The sequence below is a fragment of the Cupressus sempervirens genome, chromosome 9 (genome assembly GCF_028749045.1).
Source record: "Cupressus sempervirens isolate cs-2001-9-10 chromosome 9, ASM2874904v1, whole genome shotgun sequence".
In the NCBI taxonomy this organism is placed as follows: Eukaryota; Viridiplantae; Streptophyta; class Pinopsida; order Cupressales; family Cupressaceae; genus Cupressus; species Cupressus sempervirens.
The window spans coordinates 330,949,180-330,965,448 of record NC_143126.1 but is presented as its reverse complement, the minus strand read 5'-3'; the positions used below and the strand labels follow the sequence as shown (position 1 = coordinate 330,965,448).

Genomic DNA, 16,269 nt, shown 5'->3' with positions numbered 1-16,269 from the left:
ATGAGAGTTTTCCAACTATGTGATTTATTTATTATGTTGACATAGGTATGGACTTCAATGATTGAGAAGATGAAAGTTATCATAAATGCAAAAGAGCAAGATCCTGAAGAAAAATTCTTCATAGAACTACAATAAAACATGGTAGATAGATGAAACAAAATGACTATTCCGTTGCATCTTCTTGCCTTTACTTTGAGTCCCAAATATCATAGTTCTTTTCTCTTGATTGTTGGCAAGGGCACAAGAGTTGCTCCATATAGAGATTTTGAAATTGCTCACAGGTACAAGACAACACTTAGTAGACTCTTCGGTAAATGTGAGATACGACATGCAATGAGGTTGAGTTCATGAGTTTTGCAAGCACAATTTACTGTGAGTTTGATTCCCTACAAGACAAGTACATTTTGGCTGACTTCTATATGATATTTATAGATTGTAGAGATAGCTAAGGAGCTAATTATGCATTTTATTAGAGGGCATTAATCCCAAGAAAGACAGATTAACCAATCAGAAAATCAGAATGGTTAAACAACAAAAGAATGCATTCTGGATCGTTGATTATTATCTAGAACCTTCCACGATTATCTATTTAAGAAGGGATCTAACCCTATATTATTATGGAAGTGAGAAGGAGTGCGATCATTGTTGGTGGTGCTTCCATCAAGAATCATGCTTGTACCTACAACCTCTTGCCACAAAAATTTGATTGATATAAAACGAAACCTTCTAAGTTATATTTATAAAACAAAATTTGATTAATTTATAGCTATTGACTCTCAAATTTTTTCTTGATATGTTTATAGTTCATCTTCATCTAAGAGGAATTGGAGCACATCCTCCATCCCCCCAATAGCACACAATATACTACACTCCAAAAAGGCGAAGGACTTGTGTTTGTGCATTCTATTTCGCATTCAAAGAAAATGCCTACAAAAAAGGGGAGATACAAAAGTGGGATATTGAGCTAGAACATTATGAGTTGGATGCTTCAATGTCCCACATTTTGTGTGATGCCCTATTCTGATATAACATTTTAAAATAATAGAATTATATGAAAAAAATGATATTTAAAAATAAATAAATAAATAATACAATGTAATATTATTGTCACATAAGTGCAAGATTAATAGACTATGATTATTATATAATAGATTAATAATTATTTACTTGATAGGCTATAATGTGCAAAAATTTGCATAGAAAATGGCATAGTTACTGGATTTGCGCATTCGGGCCTCGAACTCGATTCAGGTCCGGATTTGCGAATTAGATCGTGTTGGATTCGCACAGGGTTTGGATTTGACCTTGTGGATTCGTCCGGATTCTCGAACCATGAATCCGGACGAATCCACAATGTCAAATCCGGGCTCTACACGAATTTGTCTTGAATCCTTGCAAACCCTTACGAATTCATCACAAATCCATATGAATCCATCACGAATCCCCAAGGATCCATGCCAAACTTGGGATAAATATATATAATGCATATATATGTTTATATATAATGCGCGCACACACACACACACACACACACACACACACACACATATATATTAATGCAAATTCATATGAATCCGTCATGAATCCCCAAGGATCCACATGCCAAATTTGGGATAAGTATATATAATGCATATATACGTTTATATATATATATATGTGCATTATATATAAACATATATATGCATTATATATTATATATATTATATATTATATATTATATATATATGTGCATTATATATATATATATATATATATATACTCACGAATCATTATGGGAAAAATAAAAAATCACAAATCCACAAATTGGATTCTCAAACTTGAATCCAACCCTGAACTCCGAATCGACAACTAAGGAAAAATGTGATGGCATTTAAACAATGGAGAATTAGGCTTTATGGTTGCTGAAAAATGTGTTAATTGTCTTGCACTATGACAGTTTGGAAAAGACATCGTCCAAAAACTTTTACATTAATTGTAAAGGGGCTTTTCTCTATTCAAAGGAGACAGCTAAGCAACTTGTGTATGGTGATCAAGTAGTTATCTTTTCAATGAAGACAAGGACGATTCTCCTCATAATGTTTGCTCGCTATAATCACATGCAATTGGTCATAGATGTAGATGGATCATTTTAACAATATTTTTGACCATTTATATTCCACATGTCCTGTGAGGAACTATCAAACAAGCTTTAAAATAAATTGGATGGAGTTCAAAATCTAAATAGAAAGGTAAACTTTATATTATGATATAAAAAGCAATGATAATAAAATATTTTTTTCCTTTCCTAAATACTTGGAATTTTATAATATGCCAATTAAGGGAAATTTAAATGGTGATTTAAACATGGTAAATTATTCATTAGTTTTAATTATTTTTGGAGTTTTGGAGGAATTTAAATATATTTATTAGAGATATTTAAAATTATATGTTCACAACCTTTTTTAAAATTAAAGTTGATGTTATCAATAATTTCATCTAATTATTTGTTACTTAAAATATATAGAAATAATATTCTACACAAAATATGTCCATAAAATAGATTGATTTTAATATTTGACAAGCTTTATTTTAGTTAAAAAAATATTAATTATTCATAGAAATTTTTATTAGATTGCTATTATTACGATATAATATGAATATATAATGTTTACTACATTTTTAGCGAAAATGAAAATAACGAACCATGGTGTGATATTGCTATTAGGATTTAAAATGTGTGGTTTTTGAGTCAAATTTGTTGACCTATGCAAGTTTTTCCATTGAGTTAAATTTCTCTCACCTTATCTGTGAACATATTTAAGAGAAATCAGTGTAGTTAGAGTAAAATAAAAATTAGGAGGTTACATTAATTCTACAAACATTCATAAGAAGAGGAATTGTTGTATTGGTCATGAGTGTAATTTGTCAGAATATTTTCAGATCAGGTCACAATGGATAGGCAAAACATAGAAGGATGAGCTTGAAATAAAATAGATTTTTAAAATTGAATGCTTGCAATTAACCTCACCATATTTAAGGATATAATTTTTGTGATATTTAAGAAAGAAATAATGAGTAATTTAATTATTTTAGTCGTTCTAATTTTTTGAATCTATTTGTTAGAAAATAAATAAATGTATTATTGTAATTCAAAAATATTTAATAAGTATCATATATTATATTTGATTTTCAAAAATAAATTTGTTGTTTATAAGCATTACAATATATATTATATGTAAAATGTATAAAATATTATCTTTAAATTTAATACGTAATAAAATAAAATATATTTATAATATAGAATGATGATCATAATCATATAATAGGTGAAACAAAGAGTGAGAATTGGTGAGCCAAAAGAATTGAACTATAAATATAAAAGGGAGTAGATTATTATTATTATTATCATTTTTGATAGGTAAAGGGCTGAAGCCTAGAGTATTTGTTATTTTATTATTTGTTGAGATTAATTATTATTATGTTAAGTTCGAGTAGACTCGAACCCAAGACCTCCCAAATGAGTGGCTCACAATTTACCATTGTGTTGTAGGCTCTTGCCTTAAAAAGGGAGTAGATTATTATTTTTGTGAATTGAATTACTATTCTTTAACTAATCTAAATATAAAATATTTTATATCAAAGTTAAATATATATTGAACTTGACTTTGATTGAATAGGTTGGATTAAATCATATGGTAAATGAAAAGTTATTTTTGGATTTATGAAGAGTTCATTCAAAATTATTGTAGAACATGTTTGTTCATCAATGACGCCATTTTCCAGTATGCTTTTGATGCTTGTTGCAACACTTACTACAATTGGACAATTTAGCAATTTCGATATTTGCCTATTATGTTGCCTGGCCAAATCATTAGTAGCAAATAAGTGCATTGATTTGCCAAATTATCTTCTTTACTTAATGTCATTTGCGTGTTTGTGCGCTTTATTAAGAGGTTCCCAATCCTCTTGTTTTGTTTCACCTTCTCATATATTCTTTAGCAATTGCTGGAATTGTACTTGTTCTACACTTTTACCTTTTTGTCGATATGTTGTTTTTAAGGTGACTACTGTCTTGAATTGTTCCCATAATATTCTTGCGATTGACTATGATGTGTAAATGGGCTTGTCTAGTGCAGGTGGTAATTGTGCGAAGTCACTGACAAAGATTCTGGACATTCCTCGAAAGTACATATGTTGATTATGAGGGAAGGCTTGCTTCAATGTGCTATCAATTTGTAACAATAGTTTTGGCCCAATGAAGCTCAGTTCATATATTAGAATGTATCATATGTCCTTTAATTCTTTTTGAAATGTTGGCAATGATTGACCTTGTAATGCTTGCATTTCTTTAACAAAATTTTTGAGTATTGAATATATAGTTTTTGCTTGTATATTGAATGCAAAAACACCTGTAGGGGCCAATGTCAGGATCTGCATTTCCCCCTTACCATCTCATTATTGAGTGCATTTCTTAGCCGTGCTATCAAGTAAGACTTTTTCGTACCTGTTGTCCCTTGGATGATCATGTATAGTGGTTGAGTAAAGGAACTCTTATTATGGGCTATGATTTTTGTGAGTGCATCCTATTGTTCTAGGGACATTGTATATGTAGAGTGTCAAGGGCAGGTAAGATGTTTTTATCGCTCTCATTTAATTATTTTCAAATCTATAAATTGGGTTGTAGTGGCATGTAGATGCTCAGGTATTGCATTTCAATTCCATCTTTTGGTCTTGCCAATCTTACGCGTGCCGAGCATTTCAAGTTCATCTAAGCTAATACTACTTGAGATCCCCATTTGTGAAAACAACTGCCATTCATTTAGCTCCACTATTTTTGTTGTGCACATATCATCCTTGCTCTCGTCTTCTGAGCTTCCTTCCTTCGTGGTGACATGACTAATGTGCCATACTTCATATCCACTTGCCACCATCTGCTTCCAGTTTGCAATTATTGAATCCCTTCTAAGTCCAATTTCAATCTCTATATTATGAAATTGCCTGTACATAAGTAATTCGGTCCAATAGGACAACTCAAATTGGTTCAAGTCCTTGTCAGGGATGGTGTAAAATTTTGGATAGACATTGAAGATGTCTCTTACCTGGCTCTCTTTCCATTTGCATTGTTTACGCTGTCTAGAATATGTGTACGATCTAACAGATTCGAGTAGTGTTATCGCCTCGAGCTCTACCGAGTGTTCGATGAATGTTTGTAAGTAGGTAGCCTGCATCTTCACCCGTTACTTCGGTTATTCGTTGGAACACTTTGCGACCTACACAAGTTGTAAAAATGACATCTGTAGATGACAAGGGGTAGTTTTTGAAGCGTGTGACATGTCTCTTGTGCCCTTATATCACGTTTTGCAACAATTTGTGTCATAAATTTTGATATGATGCAAGGGCTAGATTATTGTCTTGTTGGCCTGCTAATATTCTTGCTATCATATCAGTACAACTCTTTGAACTGTTCTTTGCCTTTGAGGCATACTTTGCAATGCACTTTAGAACAAGTGCTCTTGAGATTACAGGCTAGCAGTATATGCTAGCTCTCCATATTGACAACATGTCTCGATTGTGTATGTTCAACCTATCATCATTTCTTGTAGGTTCACATTTTTTTATTCCATCATTGTCGCATGAAAGGGTAGAGACATTTTGCTCTTTCCACAAAGCTTTGTATTGATATTCTATTTTTTTCCCTTTCTTTCGTAGGCAGGTGCCCTCTCAACATTGTGTGTGCCTTTGCACACGGTTAGCAATTTCTTCGTAGTCATCTGTAGTATCTGTAGCAAATATCTCAGCTATGGTTAGCAAACATGGATCATCCGATGGAGATCTAAACACTATGTTGCCTCTATGAGCTGCACTACGTGGGTTCCACGCGCATACATACAAGTCAAAGAGTTTTCTTGCCCTGTCAAGCTATACATCATTACTCCAGTCAATTTTGTCCATATCTGCTGCTTTTTGAAGCCATACAAATCCATGTATATGTGCAGTGGCTCTATGTTGCCACTCATATTTGTGCCAATAATCTTTTGCATTAAGGAGATTTTCTATTACTTATTCATGAAAGATTGTAAATTGCTGATGTAGGTATAGTGCTGTAATGTGTGGGTTGTTGATTATATTTCCAATGTTTGCTTGATTGCATTTTTACAGGAATGTCATTTCGAAACATGCACTATAGGTCGGGTCACGTTGTATTGCTGCACTCGGCATGAAGAATAAGGTCAGTGGACCTATTTGATTGATCATGTTTGTAATAGATTGATATCTAATAAATAATACCGAATGGTAATATGAGGGGTTAAAGGATAAGTCAAAAAGTCAAAACAAATATAAAAATCGACAATCTTAATAACGAACATCATTGGCCCTTCAACAATGACTGGAATATGATGGTAGCAATTGAGATCTATCGATTATCTCCATATAGATAACCATTGAGGGAGTGACGATAAATTTTCCATTATTGATGAAGAATACTAATTACATTTTAAAGATACATAAGAACTAATTCGTTGAAAAAGAGTTTACAGTTAAGAATTATGTATGAAATGGAGTGATGACATATCTTTATACAAGCAGGTTAGTCTAAATGATAATATTGTTTTCTCAATGGTTCTCATTAGTACTCTTAAGTGGTTGGCGTCCTTGTTAGCCCACGCATTACACCAACAATAAGGTACAATATTATAATCATGGATTTAGACCTCTGAGAACCGTCTATAGTCATAGTATGGATTCTTACTATGAAGATAATAAATAATGACTAAATAGAGGGTGAGGGTCGACTAAACATTGAGAAGATGATAGGCATCAATGATTATGAATTTAATTGTCTGGTAGAACCATAGTAACTGCCTCAGAAATTATCGACAGACTTGATATAAAATCATGAGGTGATCAACGCTTACGATAGGGGTCAATCAAGAAGGGATACGAAAGTCACACCGACTCTTGGTATTAGAATAATAAAGGAATGATCAATACAATAATTGGGACTTTAAGGAAACATGATGCTATCTTTTAAACAATCGACGAAAGGATTGTGGAAGTAATGCAGACCATCAAGTAAAAAATCAATATTGAAGCATGCCGTTTATTGAAGAAGGACTTAACAAAAATTGCAATACATAAAACGGAGGCATTGACTTACTACTGCAGGAGTAATTGACAGGGATCAACGAGGATTATACTGACCATTAATTGAAGAGGGAAGGCTTGTTATAGTATTGAAGAGTTGCCACCTCCTTATTGCTTATTAAAGGAAGGACAAAACTCACTTATCAGGGAGGAAGAACTATAAAGAGAATCGTGAGTCACAGAACAGCAAATATAAATTCAGCAAATATATATATATATATATATATTCCCATATCAGTGTATAAACCAGAACAGAGATCATTGTGATTATAATCAGGTATGTGTAGACCTGAAACTCCTGTTAATAAATGAACAAGCATAATTGATGTATATATTTATATTCAAGATATATAAATCAAAACATTTATAATTGTATACAGAAATTATGTTCCAATCCTATAACTATTTGATTACAGAAGAGAAGTCTGTGATGTTACCAAGGAGGGGCTTATATAAATCCAAGCAATGGATCTTTGTCCCAAGATAGGGTAGAGTTCAGTGTTCCGGAAGCCTTGAGGGGAAGACTTAAGATGGGATATGGACTTGGACCTGTAAACTTTGAGGGAATCCATTGCAAAGTTGTTATCTAGACAACTTGGATGACACCTGCACCTCTCATCATTATGCTGAATGGTAATATGATTGGATATGTTGGAATTAATAGATAATTTGTCCTGATTAAACTAATACTGTTTATGAATAACTGAGATTGAAAATATTGTATCTTAGGACATACAATGTAAGAGTTCGAATTAAATACGTAATGATTATGTCTAACCTAACAGGGGACATTGCATTTTGCACTTGGAGTTGATGATGACTATGAGCCATTTAGTGAGCATGAGAGTGCTAGTGCCAATTCTAGTGCTAGTGCCACTGTTAGTGGCACTATTTGTGGTTCTTCTAGTTTATCAAAGAATATGGAGGGGGATGATGACATTTTTGATGACCCATATTAAACAAATGCATGCCGGGTCTTGTGGGGTGAATCTGCATATTGGAAGTCTCTATAACTTAGGATAGTAGCTAATTTTTTGAACATTGGATCAATTGTCATTTGTAATTTTTAACAAGATTTCCTTCGTAATCACTGTAGTCGCTTCTCTTATATCTTCAATGGCTGTGGGATCCATTCTCTCAAACATTGGATCATTCTTGTTAGAAGTCTTCTTTGCCTCCTGTGGAATTCTCCACTAAGATGATGCAAACATAAATTTCATAATAACTTACTCAAAACAAACTGAAATACATTCAAATTTCTATTTTTTACTTACCTCTACCCATAACTCACATTTCTAAAATAGTCTCCCATAAATTAGTCTTGGGAGTGATTTTGGTGAAAATCCTAAACAATAACCACAGATTTTCTTAATTTAGTCTCAAACTTAGAGTGTAGCAGCTTCAATATGTACTTGGATCAATCATTAAAATTCTAGAAAAAAATGCCAAATCAAAAAAGAAATATGTCACAATTTGGCCTCCTAAATTGATATATATTGCAAATAAAATAATAAAGAAATGCTAAAAATAGCTAGTTGTAATTAGTCATTTTAAGGTGCGATCACCCATAGAATAAGAAAGATATACACAATATAATGATAATAAGCTAATAAATGTCTTCTTCATGTACTGTACTGATAGCATGGGTGCCACTTGGGTGGACATAACTATGTCTATAGGACTATATAAACGATTATATGAATTAATTAAGGGTTATTGTAGTCACAAGTTTGCTATGCATATATCCACACATACTATAGGTTAAGCATAGTAGCGTGGGATGTCTCTGTTAGACATATTGAGATGTTGCTGGCATTATTGTCATTGATCTCAATACATTCATACCAACCCTTTGCAGTATTGGTTGGTGGTTGGCAGTTTTGGTTGTCTTCGTGTTGGTTGTTGGTAAAGTATTAGAGGTTTTGGTTATATGCAAAATAGGTTTTGTATATATAGTTTTGGTGATCTATGGCAAGTGTACCTTTTTATGGATCAAATGTTTTGTACACTTGTATGCTTTTGTAATCAAAGTTGCATGAAGTTTTCTATCAATTAATGTTGATTTCTATATTTGTAGTGCTCTTCCATGTGCTCCTGATATCTAGCCAATCATGTAGTTCATCAGATGTTTTTGATATATTGGTTGATCATGTTCTTGATAGATACTACCAAGTTTCATCTATTAGTGGGTTCAGACATTGTTCTAATCAAGTCATGGACTTGGTTGTGATGTTCCAACAATGTCGGTAAATGTAATATGCATTGTAAACATCTTAAGTGCAACCTATATTTAGGTCTGTTGGTAGTGTGTTGTAAAGAAGTCTTAAGTATGTCCTAGATTTAGGATTGATGGTAATGCATTAAATACAATTGTAATATATTTTTGAAGTAGGGCCAATGCACTCTTTTGGTGTGGTCAACATATCTATGGCCTAATATCTATGTTAAAATAGACCTTTTGTATCCAAGGTATGACAAGAGAGTTGGATTGGTATGAGAGAGCTATAGTGCGAGTTTGTGGAGTAAGTACATGCTGATGATGTGAGCTGAAGCTAAGTACGAAAGATTGTGAACAAATCAAGAAGGGCTTTGCATACAGTTGTTTTAGTGGGTCGGACAATGGCATATAGTGAGAAGATCAACAATCAAATCTATTGTTGCATGTGATAACTGAGCTAAATAGTACAACTGATTCATGTATATTTAGATGTAATCTTATTAGTTCATGTTTTGTCTATAAGACATCTGTATTGTTATATATCTATTGTATGAGAGCTGTTAGCTCGATCGACAATGAGCCAACTTGCGATGAGCCAAGCAACAGTAAGCAAATTGACAGTGAGCCATCTGTAAAAATTACCCTAATCGGTGTTCATTTCATTAGAATTAGCTTCTTTGTGGGTTATCCCAGTTTGGGTTTCCATGTAAATTCTGGTGTTCTCTATGTTGGTGATTTTCTGCTTTCTTGTTTACATCTGTTGTAAACGTTTGATGTGGTTATCAGTAGAATGCAAGTTGATATAGATATATTTGTCTGAATCATTTGAATACTTTGTGAATTTATTGACATAGAATTTTTTTAAAAGTGTTTGTGAATAACTGACTTATCCTCCCCGTCTTAGTTATTCGGCCTGTTCAACAGTCTCCTAGTCATTGCTTGTTCTCAAGGATTTACAAGATGTGTCCTTGAAACACTAGTTGATGATTTTGTGGATGGATGGGACAACTAGGCATCCCTTTTGAATTATAGGGGGCCACTAGCTTGAGCTCCTTTTCAACTCTATTCATACCTTGTAAATTGTGCCTTACACCTTACAAAGTTCTCGACTAATATGTAATTAATTCACTTCTTATCATTGCTAGCCGCAATTACCACATTCACTGTTGCACATGAATATGTGAAGAGGTTGGAAGGACCATTATCAACATTTGTCATTGTTGAGTGTGCAATCATTCATCGCCAGTAAGCTATATTCATCATGGCTGAATTACATCAAGTTTTTTTCAGTTGTTTTCAATTTTCTTTTTTCAAAGATCTTAAGCATTCATTTTGGTGCTATGCTATTGGACATTAAATCATAATTTTGATGCATTATATGATTGTCTTAACTTGAAACTTGATACACATTATTAATTTTGTAAACACCGAGTTTCCTTACATATGTATCTATATTTATTGCTGTCGGTTTTCATTTGCCTAAAAAATGGCCCTTTGGACTACTATCATTTAAATGCATCCTTCCGACTCTTGTTGTCTGTGTCTTGGAAATTTTATTAAACATTATCATTATTAGTTCATAATTTTAGTTCAACTTAAATGATTATTAGTTTTGTTCTTTTTCTTATTGGCCCATTTAAATATACTTTCAGTAATTATGCCTATCAACTGGTTAAACTATACCAATACATACATTTGTAATATAAGGTAATAATAACAATTCATGCCAAGAATGGATGCACAAGAATATAAAAAATGATACTTGATTCAGATTTAGTGCCTGGTTACAAAGCAGTTCAAGGAAGATGATGTATAAAGCAGCATATCTTCCTTGAGTTTGCTATTCAAACGATACAGTTGATAAAATATTGGGTTGAATTGTAATAATCATTGGATAGATTGCTTTAGCTGATAATTGAAATAAAAAGCTAAGTTTGTATCACATATATTAACATAAATCATTCTGTCTATACATGCAATTGGCAAGTCTGGATATAATTGCAGCTTCCGTACTTGATGGAGTGGTACCCCTGCAAGGTGTGGGCTGACTACCACAAGTTAGATTAGGTTATGGCATTTTTATGCCTTAACTTAGTGTCATCACACTTGAAACTTGGCAGAGTGTGGCAGAACACTGCATTTGCATTAAATGCATTTGTATTAGCTATAGTTGGCTCGTATAAACCATCTTTGCATGATTCATGTATCTGATAGGATCTTTGCAGCACATTATGCCATGTCAAGCTGTTCTTCCAAGGGGTGCACCATGATTTTATATATTTACACGCAACATCTATTTATAAGAATATTTGTCAGACCCACAGTAATGCATAATACTGGTTTTTTTTGAAACCCATTTGTTTTGCAGCCATTCTTAACGTTATTGTATTTGGTCCTTGAAAAGGCATCAGGGGCAAGATCACATGCACATTTTTCTTGTTATACAAATCAATTGGTACACATTTTCGCTAGTTTTTAATCATTGTATTAAATTTTTATATTAGAATATTTTGTGATAGTTGTAGTTTTCAAATATTGCTCCAATGAGCAATGAGCCAATTGATAGAAACACTTAGCTGCACAAGAGCTACACAATACCAATCTCCTTAAGTAAATCAGCTTATAAGTTAATACAAGAAGCAAAATGTAATGGTCCCTTTTTGAAATAGGATTTAGTAAGAAACAATAATAATATAATTAAAATATAGAAATTAAAGTTAAGATATAACATAATCAAAATTTAGTTAAGATTAATGAATGGCCAAAAGGTACGAAATGAAAAGTTGTGACTCACTCTCCTTCAACTTGGAGAATCATCGAGGAAAAGAGGATCAATTGGACAAGAGAGTGCCGAAAATATAACTGCATTCAGAAGCTAAAGCAGTTATTCATATTTTGCAGAATAACAAAAAATGCCTTCTTTAAAGCACACCGCAATTAGTTTGAAGAGTAGTGTCCTTCGGGGGCATGACTTCTTACCCTTGGAAGCTATAAAAAGGAGAACATTCGAAAGAGATGAAACAAGAAGATATTATGGGGAGAAGGTTTATTGCAAAGGATTTACTTACAAAGGACAAACATGTTGAAGAGGTGTGACTTCACCATCACATTGGAAGATATAAAGGGGAGAAGCTCCCATTTGAGGAGGATCCAAGGGAGATAAATCTTGGGAATAATATATTTTTCTCAAAGCCAACAATGACAAGTGGTGACTCAATTCTTATGTAAGGCGGTGACCCTTTCACCAATAAAGTATGAAGGAGAAATAATTCCAAGCATTCAAGGATTACTGATTTGTCATCACTCACCAATGCATCAAATTGGCACTCACTCTATCATCACTCATCACTCTGTAAATTCTAGTTTCATTCAATTATCATTCATTAACATATGAATTCATCAAATGAAAGGAATTCATTTAGTCATCCATCAAACATCATTTGGGAATTAAGTAAAAAGACCAGCAATCAATTATTGCATTTATTCAACCAGTCTATATCAAGGTTACCTCAAGTTCTTTGGATGGACACAAAAGGGGACAAGTTTTTGGGATGACAATTTTTCTTTGCCAATTTTGGGGACAACTAGGGGACGACTATATAAAAATAGTGAAAACTAAAATTTGTAGGGAAATTTAAAAGACTTAGATGAAAACTTGGATAAAGGATGTGCTTATACATTATAGAACCTGAAATCATAAGAAGTATCAGAATTCTTATGCCAAATATGTGTTATTTGAGTCAGTGTAATTGCCACTAGATTTTGTAGCAAAAGTTTCCTAGGCATCCCTTCTCCCCAAGACGTTTCCTGGACTAGGAGAACTTAAAGAAAACCTAGGCATGTGTCCCCAGGTAACATAGATCTATATTAATCAATAAAGCAAATTGGTATTCATAAACAAAAGATCAATTTATAATTCAGCAAAAATCAAGTGTATAGATTGATCAGATAAAAAACTACAATATATTGCAGACCTTAGTAATCTTATATATTTGTGGTATGCAAGATAATGATTAATAGATAATCTATCAATATTTTGTAATTGAATATAGATCTCCTTTATTATAGTAAGTAATCATTTATTTATTGAAATTTCCTACGAACCACAATGTAAGTATTAGGGAGGACCTCAATAAGGTCAGCAGGTGCATTTTCCCTTTCTAAGTAGCCCCCCTCGTGCTAGATGGACAAGAGTTCCTACCACTTGGGGCCAAGAGGAAAAGTTTGGATACTCTGTGCTCTTGGGCTTAGTTGTGGTGAAGTTAGGGCATCTTATTGAGGAGTCATAATTAGGAGAGTGGGTGTGTCTTACATTGCTAAGTAGCCCACCTCATGCTTTATGGACAAAGGTTCTTACCACTTGGGGCTGAGAGGTCGAGTTTGGATACTTTGCACTCTTGGGCTTTGTCACGGTGAAGTTAAGGCACCTTAACATGCTTCTTCTCCATCCGCTATTATGGTTGATTATCGGAATGGAACTATTGAATGTTGTGCTTTGGAATGATTTATTTAAATAGATTGAGATGATTAGTAATTTATATATATGAAACATGGCGATGCATCCTGTGCCCAAAATTTGGTGTCCTTGTCCCCTAGTCATTTCAAGGATTGTGAGACATTGAGAGGGTGCCGTCCTCCTTGTCCCAATACTTGCTTAACCCTAAAAAATGCAAAGAAACGCCCACTACCATTTGGAGATGACCGAGGGACATTTTGTGGATGACTAGTTGTCATTGAGGATGGGAACACCCCCAAGTGCTGAAAAACAAAAAAGTAAAGTTTTTAAAAAAATTGTTTCCTTTTATACCTCAATATGATAATCAAAACAATATATTCAAATTTCAAATATATAAGATTCAAAATAGCTTATCTAGTTTCAAATGTATGAGAATCAAATATAATCAATGAAATGCACATTTAAATTTATAGTTTTAAATTTTTTTGTCATGCCAACTTAGAGTCTCAAAACAATGCTTGACAAAATTTCATTCTTCAGTTTCGATATTAAAAATGCACTATTTTATTTCTTTGTATGATTGTATTTTGTTTTCTCTAAAAGATGTTTACCATTTGGCACTGATCATAGTGGCTACTATTGGACAAATCCACTTTTGCGAAAGGTTGATATTGACTCATATGGTTCCTAATCTTTGATGTGATAGGCCAAATGAGGCTTGGATTTCATAGAGTGTTATATTTTGATGTTTGAGACATCTAGATACATGTTTGAGGCTTTTGGATATTGATAGACCATGGTTTCTGATGTTTGACACTGCTGTTATAATGCTTTATTGAAATTTATTATGCTGTTATGCAATTGTTCTCATGATTTCTTTACATATTGCTATCGTTGTTATCAGTCTTGGACCCCTCTCTCCCTCTCTCTATTTGTATTCTGCCACCCTGTCCCCACCCAGAAATGCCTTGGAATGTAGTCTATATGTCACTCTAACCCTTACAGAAATATATGGTAGAATTATGTTATAGATGTTATTCACATGGTTGCAAGACCTTATCCAAGGTTTATAGGTAAAGTTATAATTCTGACTACATTACACTTCTTGTTTAATTGAACTCATTCTAGGGAAAAATCTAGGGCAATACCAAAGGGGCCATTACACCAAACAGTAGAAGACCTAGATTCCTCATTTACAATTCTATCTTACATGTCACTTTGGGGATTTGAATTTTGGTTTTTGGAATGAAAATCCAACACTTTAGCCATCTGATCTTAAGCAGGAATTATAGTTCCTTGTTTGGTTCTTTATTGGTACATGTATTATCCTTCTTCATATCGGATGATTAGCATTATTCCTCTATACTATTGTCTTCATGTATATGTTATGGTTTGTGCATTATATTTTGTTGCATGTTCATTATAACATATATAATACTAGTTAATTGTGTTATAATCTGTGCCAGAATCCCGGGTTGTGCAGTGCAGATCATTGTTCAACATACTGTACAATGTTTTATTGTGTTTGCTTGGCAAAAGTTGATTATATAACAGATATAATGATTTGGTGTCCAATCTGAAGTGGCAAATAATATTTGCATGCTTATGGAGCAATTGTTATTAGAATGTATTTCTGGTGTTTCCTTTTCCTTGTAGAATGTACATTATGATCTTAAAATGGCCTTTGTTTGAGTGCAGGGACTTCGTCGACCATGGAAAGGAGTTCTCATGTTTGGCCCACCAGGGACTGGGAAGACACTTTTGGCTAAAGCAGTAGCCACAGAATGCGGGACAACCTTTTTTAATGTTTCATCTGCAACATTAGCTTCAAAATGGAGGGGTGAGAGTGAGCGCATGGTTCGCTGCTTGTTTGAGCTTGCAAGGGCTCATGCTCCGAGTACCATTTTTATTGATGAAATTGATTCACTTTGCAATTCACGTGGGTGCGTAAATTGATTTAAGTTAGAATTTTATATTTATGAGACAACTAGAACATTTTGTTGCTTAAGTGGATATTTTACTTATAAATAATAGTTTTTCTTCCCTTTGTTAATCATTACGCTTAGAATCTTTGGTTTGCTTTGACTCGTGAGCATCAATTCATTGACCATCTAAAAAATTTATGCCCTCTTTCAATTTGCATTTAGCAAATATAGTATGATTTACTGGTTTCAGTAAATAACAGAAAATTTCATTCTGTAATTATGATCAGTATAATGTCCTGACCATTCCCCGGTTGAAGACAAGCTAGCATGTAGCTCTAAGCCATGCAAGAAGGCCTACATAATGAATGATATAATTTAGTTTTAGCTTTTCTCTCTAGAATGGAAACAAATAGTGATAGCTAGGATACAATGATTGAAGGAAGCAGAAAATCAGTCTAACCAGATGGCTGCGAGAAGCTACATTTTTCAAGAAAATTTCCTTAAATGTGATTTATACTAACACCTAAACTGAAATGAGAAAAAAT

At 33.3% G+C, this 16,269-nt stretch overlaps 1 protein-coding gene across 1 annotated transcript in view; it reads left to right on the top strand.

Annotated features, from left to right (window-relative positions):
- The window catches only part of ERH3 (P-loop containing nucleoside triphosphate hydrolases superfamily protein), a 111,454-nt gene that overhangs the window by 57,782 nt on the left and 37,403 nt on the right, over positions 1 to 16,269 (top strand). Inside the window, exon 4 of the mRNA XM_089800027.1 lies at positions 15,498 to 15,742. Within this exon, the coding sequence (XP_089656153.1) occupies positions 15,498 to 15,742 (245 nt within the window). The remainder of the gene's footprint in view (positions 1 to 15,497; positions 15,743 to 16,269) is intronic.